Source organism: Chiloscyllium plagiosum, chromosome 40 (assembly GCF_004010195.1).
Source record: "Chiloscyllium plagiosum isolate BGI_BamShark_2017 chromosome 40, ASM401019v2, whole genome shotgun sequence".
Lineage (NCBI taxonomy): Eukaryota > Metazoa > Chordata > Chondrichthyes > Orectolobiformes > Hemiscylliidae > Chiloscyllium > Chiloscyllium plagiosum.
Genome location: NC_057749.1, coordinates 16,246,524 through 16,265,129, shown reverse-complemented (window position 1 = coordinate 16,265,129; position 18,606 = coordinate 16,246,524). Strand labels below are relative to the sequence as shown.

The 18,606-nt window shown below is 47.1% G+C and overlaps 1 protein-coding gene across 1 annotated transcript in view; it reads left to right on the top strand.

Moving 5' to 3' along the window:
* Positions 1 to 18,606, top strand: part of LOC122542427 (stereocilin) — a 52,695-nt gene that overhangs the window by 10,828 nt on the left and 23,261 nt on the right. The window contains exons 6-17 of the mRNA XM_043680119.1: positions 253 to 363; positions 1,045 to 1,211; positions 3,744 to 3,930; positions 4,470 to 4,585; positions 5,368 to 5,500; positions 9,543 to 9,725; positions 10,694 to 10,732; positions 11,391 to 11,558; positions 13,654 to 13,797; positions 15,395 to 15,453; positions 15,910 to 16,033; positions 17,465 to 17,556. Of these exons, the coding sequence (XP_043536054.1) occupies positions 253 to 363; positions 1,045 to 1,211; positions 3,744 to 3,930; positions 4,470 to 4,585; positions 5,368 to 5,500; positions 9,543 to 9,725; positions 10,694 to 10,732; positions 11,391 to 11,558; positions 13,654 to 13,797; positions 15,395 to 15,453; positions 15,910 to 16,033; positions 17,465 to 17,556 (1,523 nt within the window). The remainder of the gene's footprint in view (positions 1 to 252; positions 364 to 1,044; positions 1,212 to 3,743; positions 3,931 to 4,469; positions 4,586 to 5,367; positions 5,501 to 9,542; positions 9,726 to 10,693; positions 10,733 to 11,390; positions 11,559 to 13,653; positions 13,798 to 15,394; positions 15,454 to 15,909; positions 16,034 to 17,464; positions 17,557 to 18,606) is intronic.

Here is an 18,606-nt window from a genome sequence, read left to right as displayed (position 1 = left end):
TCCCTCAGTCACAGGTCCCTGTGTCAGCCTCGATTCTCAAACTCGCTGGGTTGGCATTTACCGGTCTACGTGACTGACTCGGATGATGAGGATGTGGTTTCCCCCAAGACCCTTGAGACAGGGAGCTGGGGACAGGCAGTGTTCGGGCACCGTTCCAGTCCCTGCAGCGTCGAGTTCAGGACTGAAGACTGAAGGGAGAATGATGAAGCTATGACAATGATGCTGTCTCTGAGTATTTTCTCTCATTCCCAGGAATACCTGCTGATGCCCCGGGAGAATTTGCAGAAGATTCTGATGTCAGCTGAAAGTGAGAGTGTCAAGAAACTGCTCTCTCACATGCACCGGGCCTGGCGCCAACTCCAGGTGGGCACAGCTTTGGACACTGATACACTGGTACCCAGGCTGGCAACACGCTGATTTCACATAGCTCATCCGTATCTCAGCTGCCTCTGGTGTTGTCTCTCCCTCACTCTATAACCTCCTCCAGCCTCTGAATCACAGGCATGTTATAGTGCAGCCAGAGCCATTTGGCCCATAATATCCGTACTGGCTCTGAATGGGCATCATTACCTGGTGCCAATCTCCTGCCCTTTCCCCATAGCCCAGCACCTTGTTTCTATTTAAATAACATCCAATGCCCTCTTGACTGGTCCCACCACAATCCCAGATAGGGGACAGAGAGAATTTTACTCTGTATCTAACTCTGTGCTGTCCCTATCCTGAGAGTGATGGAATTTGATGGAAAATTGAAACAGATACTTACATTAATATTCTGGATAATCTCAGTCACAAGTTGAGGCCTTGAACTTATCAAATGGATGGGCTGGCATTGAGGGGCTGAATGGCCTGCTCCGAGATTGTATGTTCATATCACCGCTGGACCAATGCCAGCATTGGGACCTCAAGCTGATGCACCATTCCCTTGTGTAGAAACTTTTATAATGCCCCCAAGATAGAATATTAGACTGAAGCAGTTTTTAACTGCATTGTATATTATCGTCTCTGGATGTGGCTTGAAGAATGTTAAATCTTTCTGTCCTCCAGGTTTCTCAGAGCAATCGACCTGCCCTGGAAACGTTCACTGCTGCCTTCCTGCAGAAGTTTCCCCGAGTGACCCCTGACCTCTTTGTGGACCTGTCACAGTTCCTTCCTTTCATGAGTGTGTCGGATATTCATGGTTTCCCGGAGTCACTCCTTCTGAATGACAGCGTGTGAGTTCATTAGCAACAAGGATAAAAGCCTCACACTCTGCCTGCTTCCTGCACTTGATCAACATTTACTGTCCCTTTCTGCTGAGAATATAGGCTGCTCATTGGCTCGGGGTCACAGAGAGGAGAAAGTGAGGACTGCAGATGCTGGAGATCAGAGCTGAAAATGTGTTGCTGGAAAAGCGCAGCAGGTCAGGCAGCATCCAAGGAGCAGGAGAATCGACATTTCGGGTATAAGCCCTTCCTATCAAGCCCTTCCTGAAGAAGGGCCTATGCCCGAAACGTCAATTCTCCTGTTCGTTGGATGCTGCCTGACATGCTGCGCTTTTCCAGCAACACATTTTCAGCTCGGGATCACAGAGAGGCAGCTGTGGCTCGATGAGGGGCTCTCTCAGACTCACACAGCATCAGTACAGATCCCACTTAGAAATGAAACCCATAATTCAGCACATCCACCCACTGTTAGTGCTTAGGGAGCACCATGTTGTCAGAGGGTTAGTGCTGAGGGAGTGCCACACTGTCAGAGGGTCAGTGCTGAGGGAGTACCACACTGTCAGAGGGTCAATGCTGAGGGAGTGCCACACTGTCGGAGGGTCAGTGCTGAGGGAGTGCTGCACTATCAGAGGGTCAGTGCTGAGGGAGTGCCACACTGTCGGATAGATAGTGCTGAGGGAATGCCACACTGTTGGAGGGTCAGTGCTGAGGGAGTGCCACACTGTCGGATAGTCAGTGCTGAGGGAGTGCTGCACTGTCAGAGGGTCAGCGCTGAGAGAGTGCTGCACTGTTGGATAGTCAGTGCTGAGGGAGCATTGCACTGTTGGATAGATAGTGCTGAGGGAATGCCACACTGTCGGAGGGTCAGTGCTGAGGGAGTGCTGCACTATTGGAGGGTCAGTACTGAGGGAGTGCCACACTTTTGAAACGAATGGTCTTTGGGTGAAATGTAAACTGTGACCTGAGATGTTGTCTGTGTTGATGTCGATGATCCTGTGAACACTATTTCAAACTAACGGGGATGGGGGAAGAAGGTGTTCCTCCCAAATGAATCCATCGTTTAGCGTCACCAGCTCCTGATCTCCTCGCTGTCAGGAATACATGCTGCTGTGTTTCTTACTTTACAAACAGACAGTCCATTGCAGAAAAGCATTTCTGAAGCTGTTTGAATATCCTGGTGTTGGAAGAGGTGTTATGGAAATGAAAATTTGCCATTCTTGCTGGATATGGTGCCCTGAGCAATGAGCCAAGCCACAGTCTCTGTCAGGGCCTGGGGGTCTGCTGCAGTCCAGTCAGAGTCTGGGAGAGTGAGCGGGAAATGAACTCTCTGTCCCCACCTCTGTCCAGCTTTGGCTGTGACCTTCGCTGGGAGTAGGGGGTTATCAATGAGGAATTCCCACCCAAACACAGGACAGGAGTGTCAGTCAGGCTTACATCTGAACAAAGAGCTGGAGAAAGCCATTCCCTCCGACAGGCCTGCTGCACCATTCATTAAGGTCATTGGATTGTATCCTCAAATCCACATTGCCTCCCTCTTACCCCCCGATAACCTGGGCAACAGTGGCAACCATTTTAGGGCTTGAGTCCCCTACCCTACGGCTAGAGGGTCACATGGTTTGCTGAGTAAGCTTACTAGGATTAAGACCATCAGCATTAGGGACAGGAGGAGGCCATTCGGCCCCTTGAGTAATGGGATCCTGGCTGATCTGACATTCCTAACATCCACTTTCCTGCCCTCTCCCTGTAACCTTTGATTTCCCTGACTGATCAAGAATCTCTCTATCTCAGCTTTAAATACACACAATGACTCTGCCCCCACAGCTCTCTCTGTGGTAAGGAGTTCCAAACACACACAACCTTCTGAGAGACAAAATTCCTCCTCATCTCAGTCTTAAATTGCCATCCTTTTCTTCTGAGACTGTACCTTCTGTTCCTAAACTCTCCCATGCAGGAATCATCCTCTCAGCATTGACCCTGTCAAGCCCCTTAAGAATCCTTCCCACCGCTTCCCCCTCCCCCTCCCTCCGACTGAGTTGGCAGCTGGGCACTAGAACCCCTCACCCAGATGACCACACATCTCCAGCATGCTGGGCAGTGACCATACAATAAGCAAGACCTTGCTTAAGACATGGGCCCTTTCCCGTTCGTCCACTGAGTGCATTTCCTCCATCACATTAGACCAATTATGCCCTTTGTCCCAGTCACTAGAGGAGACAGTAAACCACCCCAATCACACCAGCTTGCAAACACTGGGCATCAGACGCTCCTATGCCAAGATCGATTGCTGTGTGTGTGTGCTCCGGACTGGTATCCAGCAGCTCCTGCAGTGGGAGATTGGGTGATTCGGGGGGCCGAGTGAGAACGGCTCCCTGAATCAGTTAGGATGGATCCCCTGGGAAGCTATCCCAACAAGAGGGGAATGGGATTAGGTGTGAAGTGGATCTTTGGGGTGGGAGGTGGGGAGGGGGGTTTATTGTGGTTGGCGCGTGGTGCCCCCCCCCCACCCCCACCCCATGCTGACCATTGCTTCGTATCTCGCAGGTTGGCGACTCTCAGGGAGCGCAGCTCGGATATGAGTGCCCAACAGAAGAGGGCATTTGCCAGGCGGCTGCTCAACACCAACCGCTTTGGGGCAGTCAGCTCTTGGAGCCCAGGCTTCCTGAACTCCCTGCAGCCTCTACTGCCCTTCTTACCCATCAGGCACTTCCAGCAGCTGAGGCCTGAGCAGGTTAGCACCACCAAGAGGCGGTGGTGGGAGCGGGGAGTGGGGGGGTGCTGGTGAGAGGGTATCTATGGTGGGGCCGAAGGGGAGGCTCCCCTGTGTTTCACCCCGATCCTCTTCCTTCAGGTGCTGACTGACCCACCTCCACCCGGCTTCCTGAGGGTTGGGGAGGACTCCGCTCCTTTGCACCACCCCCCCTGCCCTTTCCTTCAGTGCATGGCCTTCCTTCAAGAGGAGACAAGAATTATCAGGTTATTTGACCTTCAACCCCAAACTCCCGCATACAGGAGTTGGGGGAAGGGGTTTACCCAGATGGGAGCTAAACATTGCCCCTGGTTCACAGCCGGAAACAGAGTCTCTGTGGATATTGGAGGCAGATGTGATGCCTGCTACGGTTGATGAGCTGGTCAGCATAATCTCACTGAGTTCACATTTTCGAACCGTCTGGCTGAAGCAGTTGACATTAGCATCTCCGGGAGGAGGAGGGGAAGAGAGCGTGAGTGAGGGTTTCAGTGTACAGGAATAACTCTCTGTATTATTTGCAGCTCCTTTCAATGCTCGATGGGTTTGGAAACAACAGCTTGGACCCAGCTCACGGAAGGTACTCAATCCGCACTCTCCTGAACTCTAGTTGGAACCTGACCGCGGGCAACATCAGAAGGTAATAGTTCCCAGGATTAGACTTTCCTGTAAACCCTCGTTGATAGTGACCCCACACCCCTCCCTATCTCTATAACCTCCTCCAGCCCCTACACCCCCCTTCCTATCTCTGTCACCTCCTCTGGCCCATACACCTCCTCAGCAGTTGACATTAGCATCTCCGGGAGGAGGAGGGGAAGAGAGCGTGAGTGAGGGTTTCAGTGTACAGGAATAACTCTCTGTATTATTTGCAGCTCCTTTCAATGCTCGATGGGTTTGGAAACAACAGCTTGGACCCAGCTCACGGAAGGTACTCAATCCGCACTCTCCTGAACTCTAGTTGGAACCTGACCGCGGGCAACATCAGAAGGTAATAGTTCCCAGGATTAGACTTTCCTGTAAACCCTCGTTGATAGTGACCCCACACCCCTCCCTATCTCTATAACCTCCTCCAGCCCCTACACCCCCCTCCCTATCTCTGTCACCTCCTCTGGCCCCTCCACCCCCTTCCTATCTCTGTCATCTCCTCTGGCCTCTGCACCCCCTCCCTATCTCTGTCACCTCCACCAGCCCCTTCACCCCCTCCCTATCTCTGTCACCTCCTCCAGCCCCTACATCCCTCCTGGTCTAGTGCCAATGCCGCATACACAGTGGGAGCTAGCCTTTGTGGTCAGGCTGAGCCATGGTCCCAGAGTCCTGCTGCTGGATGATGGAGGATCCCGTGTCCCAGTGGGAATTTACTCCCGGAGAAGAGAAATCCCAGCTGGAAAGCTAATCTTTTCCCAATTGTCACTTCCTTTCCAGACTCGGAAAGCTGATATGTTTCGCCAATGAAGAGGATCTCCAGCTGCTGCTGGCTGCCCCGTCTCACTCGGACCACATCACCTCGGCTCTTTTGGGATGTGTCTCCGACCGGACAATCGATACTGACGGACGGGTGAGTTCTCGAGATTCCGACTGATTAGCAGCTCCGAGACTGTTCCCAACTGGGATAGAAATCGCGACAGGTCAGTGAATTCAGTCAAGAAAGCTTGGTCTTTGTCACCCCTCCATCTGGTTTTGATGGAGGTTTGCAACTTTTCCTTGGTGTTACCTCAGAGGCAGGAGGGAGCTGTCTGAAGATCATGCTTTGTCATTGCAAGTGAGTCATTGCTTCAAGGACCAAACTGTCCCTGTTTGGGATTTTCACCAGATTCTGAGTCAGTATCTACAAAAGCCACTCAAAGTGGACATGGTCCAGTCCATACCAGTGTAAATGGTTTGTCTTGAGCAGAATAATCGAGACTTGCTACAGCTCGGGGTGCATGGGTTAGGAGGTATGGACTTGAGCAAAGAGTGTAAGAGCTAGCAGCAGGAGTAGGCCATTCAGCCCTTCCAGCCTGCCCCTCCCTTCAGTGCGATCTCATCCTGGCCTGACTTTCCTGCCTGTTCTCCATAACTAATTAAAAATCTGTTTATTTCCTTCTTAAATTTAAATTTAGATGCTACAAGAAAGGTAGAAAGGGAGGCAAGAGATGAAGGGGAGTGACGTTTTTGATTAGGGAAAGCATGACTGATGTACTTAGACAGGATGTTCCTGAGGGGTGGTCCAGTGAGGCTATGTGGGTGGAAATAAGACATAAGAAAGGGATATTACCTTAATGGGATTGTACTGTAGGCCCCCAATAGTCAGCAGGAAACTAAGGAGCAAATACGTAGAGAGTATTCAGACCATTGAGTATAAGAGTTGGAATGTCATGTTGCGATTGTACAGGATGTCGGTGAGGCTACTTTTGAAGTACTATATACAGTTCTGGTCACCCTGCTAGAGGAAGGATATTATTAAATTGAAGAGGGTGCTGACAGTTTACAAGTATGTTGCTGAGACTGGAGGGTTTGAGTAATAGGGAGAGGCTGTTGGGCTGGGACTCGTCTCCTTGGAGCATAAAAGGTTCAGGGGTGACTTTATAGAGGTGTATGAAATCACGAGGGGCATGGGTAATAGCAAAGGTCTCTTCCTTAGGGTAGGGGAGTTCAGAACTAGAGGGCATAGTTTTAAGGTGAGAGGAGAAGATTTAAAAGGGACCTTATGGACAACGTTTTTTTACACAGATCGTGGTTCATATGTTGAAGGAACTGCCAGAGGAAGTGGTAAATGCAGGTACAGTTACAACATTTAAAAGACATTTGGACAGGTATATGGATATGAAAGGTTTAGAGGGATATGAGCCAAATGCAGGCAAATAGAACTAGTTTGGTATGGGAAAGTTGGTCGGCATGGACGAGTCAGACTGAAGGGTCTGTTTTATGCTGCATGACCATAACTCTATGTCTCAATGACTTTGCATCCACCACACTCTGGGAGTAGAGTAGCCTTTCATTTGTCTTTTCTGCCAGATACAACTGATAGAGTAAAAACGAGACAGTATTTCTCCAGGACTGAGGGTGCTACATGGACAGCACAAACTACACACATGTACACAGCAGAAAGTACATAAGAAATGCAAAATATGCAAGTTACAGTGTGATCGAAGAATGATAAATAATAAACATTTCCCTAGCAGCAATTCGAAGTTGTGCAAAGAATTTCAGATGGAAGAGAGTCTGATCATGCTGTGTTAAGGAGCCTGATGACCTGGGGGAAGAAACTTTGCACAGTCTGGCCATGAGAGACCGAATGCTCTGGTATCTTCTGCCAGATGGCAGGTGGGAGGAGGGTTTGAGTAAGGGGTGTGTGGGGTCTTCCACAATGCTCTTAGCCTTTTGGATGCAGCGTGTGCTGTAAATGTTGATAAATGTGGAATGCATTCCAGAGATTCATGACCCTTTGAGAAGGGTAATTTTTCATCATCTCTGTTTTAAATCTTAATCTAAAATGATGACCTCCTTCTAGATTTCCCCATGAGGAAACAGTCTCTTTATGTCTACTTTGTCAATCCCCTTTAGAATGTAATATCCCACAATTAAATCTCTTGTTCTTCTAAACCCCAGAGAGTATAGGCCTAAACTGCTCAATCTCTCTTCATAAGACAAGCTCTGGATTCAATCTAGTGAATCCTCTGTGAACAGTCTCCAGTGTAACTACATTCCTCCTCAAGTAAGGGGACCAAAATTGTATACAATACCCAGGTGGAGTCACACTACTGCCTGGTACAGCTGCAGTAATAGCTCTCTACTTTCATACCCTATTCCTTAAGCAATAAATGCTAAAATTCCATTGACCTTCCTTATTCCCTTCTGCACCTGCATACTGCTATTCTGCAATTCATGCACAAGGACACCCAGATCCCTCTGCATCGAAGCACTCTGAAGTTTCTCTCCACTTAGATAATAAGTTGCCTTTCTATTCCTCTGATCAAATTGGATAACCTCTCACTCATCCACGTTCATGAATTATTTCATTCTGCAAATAAACGGACGATTGAGTTAAAAATTGTTGCTGGTTTCATCCTCGCTCTACATGCTTTTGAGACTCAAACTATCGTCACTGGGACCTTTCTTCTCATTCCCCCTCACTCCAAACGCAAACTCAATGGAAACTGTCCCCTTTGGGAGGGATAGTCTGGAAAAAGTGCAGTGTAACCTCACATTTAGAGCTGGATCATCTCGGAGCGATGTCAGGAAGCCAATGAAGGGGACTGGAAATCTGGAGCTCTCTCTCTTTCTCACTGAGTCATGCGTTGAGGTTAGGGTCAATTAAAAGTTTCAAAATGGAGGTAGTTTTCTTTAGTTGAATTGAGTTGAATTTATTGTCACGTGTACCGAGGCACAATGAAAAGCTTTGTCTTGCGAGCAATACAGGCAGATCACAGAGTTAGGTAGTGTAGACAGTAAATAATAGGTAAACAGCGGCAAAGACAAAAACACAGGGACAGGCGAATGTTAAGAGTTTGTGAGTCCATTCAGTATTCTAAGCTAGTTTTGAGGATCGGAGGTGTTTCAAACCTGTGAGTTTAGATAAAACAGAGTTATTAGTAATTTTTAAAAGCATGCAATTAAGTTTAAAGAGTGTAGAATGATTGTAGGAAATAAGAAGTTGACCATACCCAGCATTATGCCATGTAATAGGGTTGAGATGCAGATCAACTGTGGATCTGTGACCTTAATAGGCGGCACGGTGGCACAGTGGTTAGCACTGCTGCCTCACAGCGCCTGAGACCCGGGTTCAATTCCCGCCTCAGGCGACTGACTGTGTGGAGTTTGCACGTTCTCCCCGTGTCTGCGTGGGTTTCCTCCGGGTGCTCCGGTTTCCTCCCACAGTCCAAAGATGTGCAGGGTCAGGTGAATTGGCCATGCTAAATTTCCCGTAGTGTTAGGTAAGGGGTAAATGTAGGAGTGTGGGTGGGTTGCGCTTCGGCGGGTCGGTGTGGACTTGTTGGGCCGAAGGGCCTGTTTCCACACTGTAATGTAATCTAATCTAAAAAGTTATCTAATCTTTAATGAATGAAGAATGTGTTCAGAGCGAGCTAAGTGGCCTCCTTCTCAGGAGCTTCTGCTATAACACGGCTGGTCCTCATCCCTGCAACCTCCCCATGTCCCAAACTACTTCCATTGTGCAAACCCTCGGGAATAGTCAACAAGAGAATTCGAATGCAGATCTCGGAGGGTCAAATGTGTTAAAAGCCTTTGTACACCCTCAATGGAGATATATGAATAAAGACATTTAAAAGCAGCTAGCTGTGTGGTGCTATCTGCAATGAAGGTAGAAATCACACAACACCAGGTTATAATACAACAGGTTTATTTGGAAGCACTAGCTTTCGGAGCGTCACTCACAGATACATGATTAAGCTGCAGTGCTCTGAAAGCTACTGTTTCCAAATAATCCTGTTGGACTATAACCTGGTGTTGTATGATTTTTAGCTTTGCCCCCCCCAGTCCAATACCGGCCCCTCCACATCATGTACTGAAGGGAGGCAGTGAGGCATCGCAATCTGCATGCAGTAACATGATGGACTGAATAGCCTTTCTTTCCCGATTTGTCCATATTTTGTGATCAGGTTGCACTGCTTTTAGCAACTCACCTGCGGAGACAGAACATGAGCACTGTGACCCAGTGGGATTTCCAGCAGCTTGGCAGCCTCCTGCCAGTGCTCGGGGTCAGCTTCCTGAGAACGCTGCCAGCTCATCAAAGGTCAATCATCATCTCCAGTATTGGGTCCGTGCCATTCTCCAGAGCCCAGGTAGGTTCCTGTACCATGTAGCTAGGAGCAGAGGGTGGAGCAGAGGGAAATGGCAGCACATGGCAGTGGAAGGGAGGAAGGAATACGACCAATCATTGGTCACTACCAGGAGAGATGGGAATGTATTTGTGCACAGCAAGATCCCACAGTATGTTGTGGAATAACATGGGTCGGAATGTTGCCCTTGTTCAAGACAGTGCCATTGATTCTATTCCATCCCCTAAGAGGTGAGTCAGAGCCCTGCTATAGAGTCACCCAGCTCTGGGCCATCATGTTGTCATTGTATCATCCTGAAAGACAGCACCAGGAGTGTCACTCTGCATCATCATGGATCTGAATTGAAACCTGAGCCCATGTTCTTCCACACTGAGGGGAGGGTGCCACTTTGTACAGAGATCACTTCCTATCAAACAATTACTCAGGTTCCTTATCAAGAGAGGCAGTAGTTCCTTCTCCTGAATGACATGATTGTTTGCTGTGTGTGTGCGTGTGTGGTATGGGAGAGTTTGTGGTGTGTGTGTGGTGTGGGAGTGTGTAGAGGGGTGGGAGAATATGTGGGGTGGGAGTGTGTATGTGCTTGTGTGGGGGGTGTGTTTGGGGGTGTGGGAGTGGGGGTGAGTGTGTGGGGGTGGGTGCATGTGTTGGGGGTAGGGGTATGTGAGTGTGTGCGTGTGGAGGGAGGCATGAGATATTGTGTAGGTCAGTGTGTGCCCAGATGTAGAGCTCCTCTAGTGGTGAAAGGGGTTACAGCAATTACAATCCAGCCTTTACAGTAACAGAAGCCAAGTGGAGCAAGGGTCTACAGTGAGAGTACAATTATCTCCAGTAACAGTCAGTTCCTTCGGAGGGGAGAGAGGGGAGCAGAGGAAAATGTGACATGATTAACAGCTAAATGCTAACTGAGAAATGAGAAGTATAATGGACTGTTAGTAACACAGATATTAATGTTTTTTGTTAACCCTTTAAAGGTTCATCAACTTGTGACTGAGATTATCCAGAATATTAATGTAAGTATCCGTTTCAACTTTCCATCAAATTCCATCACTCTCAGGACAGGGACAGCACAGAGTTAGATACAGAGTAAAATTCTCTCTGTCCCCTATCAAACACTTCCAGGGTAATGAAATTATGGCTGTTCAGTTTGTCTGATTAATAAATTGGTTATGTGTTGATTTTGTTATTTCTGGTTAAGTAGGCAAACTAACAACAGTTGTGGAAAAGGAGTTCTCAGAGGTTCTGTCAGTGCCAACACAGAATGCAAGTTGTAAATACATAGTTTACATGGAATTCCCACAATAAAAATAGAAAGAATTTATATGAAGAGATCCTCTCAAAATATGACCAATGTGCAATGATGGATAATGTATTTTAGCTTTACACTTATAACATAATCAGTGGCAACCTCCAAGTGAAGTGAAGCTGTTGTCTCCTGCTTTCTATTTATATCTAAATAGATAGAAAACAGGAGACACCAGCTTCGCTTCACTTGGAGGTCGCCGCTGATGATGTTACCGAGCCAAGTAATGAAACGTCTGGATATCAAACCTACAGCTCAGCGAGCAAACCTACACCCTAAACCTCAACCTGAGCTACAAACCTTCACAAACCTTGTGTTATAACATATGTGTCATTATTTCACAAGAACTGCTTCTTGTATATTTCTAGGTGACTGTGGATATAATTTGCCAGTTTGCTCATTTTCTGCCTGGCTTCAGTCCCTCGGTGCTGAGAAATATTTCAGCCTCCGTTGTAGCCAGTGCGTGTCCGTGTTTCACCCCGTTCCTGTCCCAGCTGACTGCGACTCAGAAAGCTGTCATACTGGAAGCTGTGCGGGTAGGTGCCAGCTCTTTGTCTGACTCTGTTTCATTCACCTATCCCCACCTCACCACCCTGCCCCTGCCACCGCCTTTATCTGCAGCTCCCTTTACACCCACCTGTAGTCCTGAAGAAGGGTTACACCCGAAACATCGACTTCTCCACTTCCTGATGCTGCCTGGCTTGCTGTGTTCTTCCAGCCTCCTGCCTGTCTTTTTTGGATTCCAGCATCTGCAGTTTCTTTGTCTCTGGTCAAGGTGAGGGAGCAGGATGATAATGAATGGGGCCGGACCTCTTTCCATTTTTTTTCTTTATTTGTTCACGGGATGAGGGCATCCCTGGCTGGGCCAGTATTTATTGCCCATCTCCAATTGCCCAGAGGGCAGTTAAGAGTCAACCACTTTGCTGTGGGTCTGGAGTCACATGTAGGCCAGACCAGGTAAGGATGACAGATTTCCTTCCCTAAAAGATGTTGGTGATCCAGATGGGGTTTCCCAACAATGGCCACTTGGTTGCTATTTATTTCAGATTTTTATTGCTTTCAAATTTCACCCTTTGTCACGATGGGATTCGAACCCTTGCCCCAGAACATTAGACTGCATTCTCAGTTATTAGCCTGGTGACATTACCTCTCTGCCACTGCCTCTGGTAAAGAATTGACATGAATGAGGAGCAGAAACTCACATACAATCTGAGAACCCCAACACTGATTTATGTCTGTTGAAGGGCTTGTGCTCGAAACGTCGAATCTCCTGCTCCTCGGATGCTGCCTGAGCAGCTGTGCTTCTCCAGCATCAGACCTTTTGACTCTGATTTATTTTTATTCACTCATGGGGATGTGGGCATCACTGGGCCAGCACTTAATTCCCATCCCATAACTGCCCTGGAGAATGTGGTGGTGAACTGCTGCCTTGTACGGTTCCGGTCCGTGTGGTGTAAGAGCACCCTCAGTCCTGATGACACCAAGCTCCTTGCTCAGCCATTTCAGAGTCCACCACATTGCTGTGGATCTGGAGTCACATATAGGCTTGACATAGTAAGGACAGCAGATTTACTTCCTTTGAGGACATTAGTGAACTGGGTGAGTGTTTCCAATAATCATGTAGTTTCATAATCATTGTTAATGAGACTAGCACGTTTTCCAGATGTAATAGTCATTTGAATTTAAGAATTGCCATGGTGGGATTTGAACTGGTGTATCTCGGGCATTAGTCCTGACAGTACTACAACATCATTAGGTTGCACTCTATTTGGATTGTTGAATTTGAAGGATTATGATGTGTTATACATTGCTCTGTCCCCATCTCCCTCTGTACCCGTCTGCGCATGTCTTTCTATTTGTGTCTCTTACTGTATCAAGAGATTTTTAAAAATAATCGTCATTCTCCAATGTAATTTTATTAAAGTGACAGTAAGTGCTTTACTTTATTGACCTTTTTTCCAAAGTGAAGACCCAAGCTTCAGATCAGATTGAAATAAACTGAACGACTATCCAACTCTAAATTAATGTTACCAAGAATTTTTATTCTACTTTTGGGATTTTTACCCAAAAGTCCCCATGTTACTTGAAAATGACACAGGTTCTCCAAAAATTCCCTTTTGAATTAACCTTTGTTTGTTTTGCTTCATTTACACTTTGTCAGTTATTGAACCAAATGTCTTACACTTTTAATAATAAATATATATTTCTGTTATGTTCAGTCTCTCAGCAGTCAGAACACATTTCAAAATTAACAGTAGCAAACATTAATTGAACAAAGTTTCACATCATATGAACACACACTGGTGAGGGAACAAGCTGTCCACTAATATAGGGCTTTCAGTGCTCCTGTGCCTGTTGGAATAGCTCTGACTCCATTGTGCACACTTGTTCTCACTCTCTCTCTTCACCTTTCTCTGTGCCTTCCCAGCATGAAAAGCCATAGCTTAGCAGATGGTAAGAGACCATGAGAACTGCAGGGAAAGATATGAGGGGAAAGGGAAGGAGGAGGGAATGCTGAAGGTACATGGTTCTGGAGTGCCTCACACTGCAGGTTTGCTGACTGTATTAACAGCAGCAGTTAACAAAACTTCTTTTGCTTCTTTAACAAAAATGTTGGTGTTTTTTTCCCAGACTGTGAACAGGGATGATGGGAGCAAGCTGGCCCAGTTTGGCTGTCTGGTTCCATTTATCCCATTGAAAGACCTGGTGTTTGATTCTGAATCTTTCCTGAGAAACCTCAGCCTCTTTAAGAACTGGGCATGGTCACCACAGCAGGTCAGTACGAGTGGGAGCTCCAGAACACCATTCTCCTCCTCTTACAGAGTGCCAGAGATCTCTTGATAAACCCAGCTCTCTCTGTTTATTTCATTCAATGATGTGGGTCAGCAGAAGACTAATGGTATTTGTGATAACCCTGACAATGTTCATGGGGCATCATGGATTAATCTCCCTGTGGAGCTGGTCGAGTTGGAGTTCCCATGGTAACAGGCAATGGTCTGTCTGGCTGGAACTCCACACCTGAGCTCTTGTGGTGCCGTGGTAGTGTCCCTACCTCTGAACCCGGAGACCCACATTCAAGTCCAACCTGTTCCAGAGGTGTGTAATAAAATGTCTGAACAGGTTGATTAGAAAAATAGGTGAAATTAAAAAAAGAATAAAGCCAACCCAGGGATAGTCTGCAGAACTGTCTGCCTGAGGCTGGGGCTAAGTTACCTACGTCTTGTGTATGGCCCTATTTTGGTGTTTAACAATAAACATAGTGTTTTTCCAGTTGGATTTCCTGCATTATTACAACATGTCTATCTTTTAAGGACGTCAGGTCATACAGTGGATAGCATCCCTGCTTCTAAGCCAGAAGCTCTGGGTTCAAGTTCCAATCCAGCACTTCACGGCTAAGTTCATACCAGTCAGGCAAGTTGAGGGTCAAATTGTAAATCCTTCCAAAGCACACCAATGGTAGACAGTAAGAATGGGAGAGGTTCCTGGGTGGACACGGTGGCTCAGTGGTTAGCACTGCTGCCTCACAGCGCCAGGGTCCCAGGTTCAATTCCACCCTTGGGCGACTGTATGTGTGGAGTTTGGATGTTCTCCCCATGTCTGCGTGAGTTTGCTCTGGTTTCCTCCCTCAGTCCAAAGATGTGGAGGTTAGGGTGAATTGGCCATGCTAAGTTGCCCATAGTGTTCAGGGGTGTGTAGGTTAGTTACATTAGTCATGGGAAATGTAGAGTAATGGGGTAGGGGAATGGGTCTGGGTGGGATACTTGTTGGGAAGAATGGCCTGTTTCCACACTGTAGGGATGCTATGAGATTAGGAAGAAACATTGGAGCGTCTACCATTACCAATGTGTACTGCCTCAGCAATTCCAGCTCCTTGGTTAGTTCAGTTAGCTGGATGTCTGGTGTGAATCTAATTGGTGCCAATAACATGGTGTTCGATCCCCAGTTCCAGTCTGGGTTGGATTTGGAACCTGCTTCAGGCAGAGAACTCAAGGAGATGTTTGTAATTGGATCTTAATCCTTCTTTTCCTCCTGTCTGTTTCTTTCCTCATTCCTCTATTCTCTTTCCAAAGTCACATGAGATGGTGAATGTGTGGCCCTCGGCGAGTTATCCCACCTCTCAAAGACGGTTATTAGAGTGGAACAAAGATGGTTTCCGAATCTCATTTGCATTAGAAGGATGGAGAGGAAATTTGCAAACCTTTTCCCTCATTAACCCAGGTTTTTAAACCTGTTTTTTATTAACCTTTCCTGAGTGATTCACTTTTTTTTGGATGGGTGCTCAGTGTCTCTAATGTGTCCTGTGGTTATTGGACATGAACTGTGTTAAGTTGCTGTTCAGAATAAGCACCTATAATATTTTCCTTTATTCCAGGCTCAATTTATTTTCAAAAAGATTCAAGCAGCTTCAAACATAACTGAGTATTCCTTTCAGTGAGTATAACTGGCTGTGAGTGTTTGTAAGAAGGATTTATGTTATAGAACATAGAATGTTACAGCGCAGTACAGGCCCCTCGGCCTTAGAGGTTGCAGTTATGATCAGTTATGACTGGTCAATTGCTGAGACCTTGCCCTGTCTCACATTAGCCAGGATTGTGGGTTCAGAGAGGGTACATTTTGCTCTAACGGAGCAGCTTTATAATGCCACATGGAAACTGTTCCTCTGATAGTGCAGTACACTCGTGGTCACATTAGAATGTCTCCACAGAGGCAGACTTGAACTCTCAACTCAACTGCTCCTGAGTGATCCACTTGTTGCCTTCAGGACAGGGTGAGGGATTAAGCCCCGCCACAGAAAAGCTGTCTCCAGCTGTGCTCAGTGTTGCTGGGAAGGTGATGAACAGGACTTGAGACCCTACCCTAATGCTGCCTTCTCTTCCTCATTCTCAGCTCTTTGGGAAATGTGGCCTGGGGTGCAGATTGTGCTACTCTCCGAGAGCAAACAGCAGATTTGGCGTTTCTGGAGCTGATCCGTTTTCTCAGTGAGCTGCCTGGTGGAATCAGACAATCTCTGGTACGATTAAAACCTCTGCTTCATGTGTTCTGATGATATCCAGTCATGTTACCATCCTGATATATAAGCAATCAGCTCTTCCTATCGGTTCACTGAGTAATTAGACCAGCCCATCGTGGGTACCTCAGCTTTTGCCCTTTGAGGCATTTCTGGTTAAAGTGAAGACAGTTGTGTGTTTACTCCCTGGCTGTTTTGTCCAGTTTAGATCTCATGGGCTCCTGCATGATTGGAAAGGACTGCTCTTCAGGAAAGAGCTACCCTCATGTAAATTTACATGTAATGGAAACATGAATAGACCATTCGGCCCATCGAGTCTGCTCCATCATTTTGTACGACCGGGGATAATCCTGAGCTTCACCCCCACTTTCCTGCCCACTCCCCACTTTCTTCGATACCCTGAGAGACCAAAAATCCCTTTGTCTCAGCCTCAAATATCTTCACCGACGGAGCAGCCACAGCCGTCTGGGGTAGATACTGCCAAGGATTTGTAATTGTCTGTGTGAAGAAGTTCCTCCTCATTCTCAGTTCTGAATGATTTGCTTCTCATCATGAGACTGTGTTTTCGGTTCCCCGGCCAATGGAACTGATCTCTCAGCATCTACCCCTTTCGGAATATTTTATAGTTCAGTGAGATTCCCTCTCATTCTTCTCGATTCCAGACAATATCAGCCCAATATAATGCGCATTTCTCCCAGAGACCAATCCCGCTGCACTCCCTCCAGTGCAAATACATCCTTCCTTAACCATCAAAACAAAAACTGTACTCAGTATTCCAAATCCTAACAGGATGGAGACACAGGGCCTGTTCTCCTTGGAACAGGAGGTTTTTAAGGTGTTGAAAAAACTTATTTATAAATCAAATTACATAAGGAGTTTAATGGACTTGATAAGGGCAAATTGCTTCCAGTAACCAGAGAGACTCAGAGATTTCAGATCATTGTCAGAAATAAAACAGCAGGGTGCTAAGTTGCTTCAATGTTCTGATTTGGATCGTGCTGCCTGAAGGGATGGTGGAAACTAATTCAATAATTAATTTCTGAGTGAAATTGGTTCATTATTGGATTGCTGGGCTGTGGGAGAGCAGACGCTGAATGGTCTGACAAGGCACTTGGTTTCAAGTCTCACGTCTGAGAGTGCAGCACTCTCTCGCCTGTGCTGGAGGATTAGTCCGTATGTGACACTTGGAGCTTTAAAGGGAGAATTTAACCCCAGTCTCTGGGGTTCGAGGCAGAGGTGTTACCCCCTCAGACCTGGGGGTACGAAGCCAGTGGCCGTCATCTTCAGGAGGGGCTTGTAAAGGGCAGCCCAGCAATTTGATGCAGGTCCTGGTTACTTCCTCCCTGTCTCCCTCCAGGAATTTCTGATAATCTCTCTTTCCTTGTTGTGTCTCTTTCTAACCAAATGGCTTATCGTTATGCTTTACCTTTCCAGCGAAAATGCATTGTCAAGGAGCTAGATCTCAGGCCAGGAATATCCCAGAGCGATATCCTCCTCATGGGTCTGGAGATGGTAGTCAATTTACCGTGAGTGGCTGTGTATTTTGTTCTCCCTTCTCGATGCCCTTTACATCTCTGGACCTTGCTAACTCTGTCTCAATGATCTCTCAGACCCACACTGACACTGTCTCCACAATCTGCATCTTCCCAAGTAAACCTGTCCTCTCACAGATCCTTCCCACCCCATTGTGCGTTGACCAAGCTCCGTCTTGAAGCTGTGTTTGTGTCAGTATCACTAGTTTCTCATATGAAAGTGTTGGTGTTCAAACTGCCCCTCAGTGTGGGGAACATTGCTGCAAACCACCTTATTTATTGTACTTTATGATGTTGAATATGATCCACTCAGTGGTTATGGTGAAAAAGGTGTTGGCTTTCACGTGTGGCTGAGTAAGGAGGGAGCTTCGAGGTGGTTGTTGGTCTCAATGGGAAGGTTGGGTGAGGCAGTGATATATAAATGCAGACTTTCTAAAAACATATAGAACAGAGAACAGTAGGGAAGGTTGGTGAGGCAGTGATATATAAATGCAGACTTTCTAAAAATATATAGAACAGAGAACAGTACTCAGGAACAGGCCCTTCAGCCCACCTGGTCAGCACCAACCACGATGCCATTCTAAACTAATCCCATCTGCCTGCACGTGGGGTATATCCCTCTATTCCCTGCTGGTTCATGTGTCTGTCTAAATGCCTCTTAAATGTTGCTGTTGTCTCTGCTTCTACCACCTCCCCTGGCAGATGTGTTCCAGACACCTACCACCCCCCTTGTAAAACACAAACTTGCTTTACAAACCTCTCATAAACCACTGTGCACGGTGGCACAGTGGTTAGCACTGCTGCCTCACAGCGCCAGAGACCTGGGTTCAATTCCCTATCTCACATAAATCCCATGCCCCAAGTATTTGATATTTCCACTGTGTTTCCAACTCAAGCACATCTCAGTCACACACCATCTCCCCCGCCCACCCCGGAGTGGATGGTGTGATTAGGGGATCTGGGGAAAGGCGGGAGGTGTTTGGGGGTGTGGGCGGGAGGGGCATGGTGAGGTGTTTGGGGGTATGTGGGGGGGAGGGGCAGGGA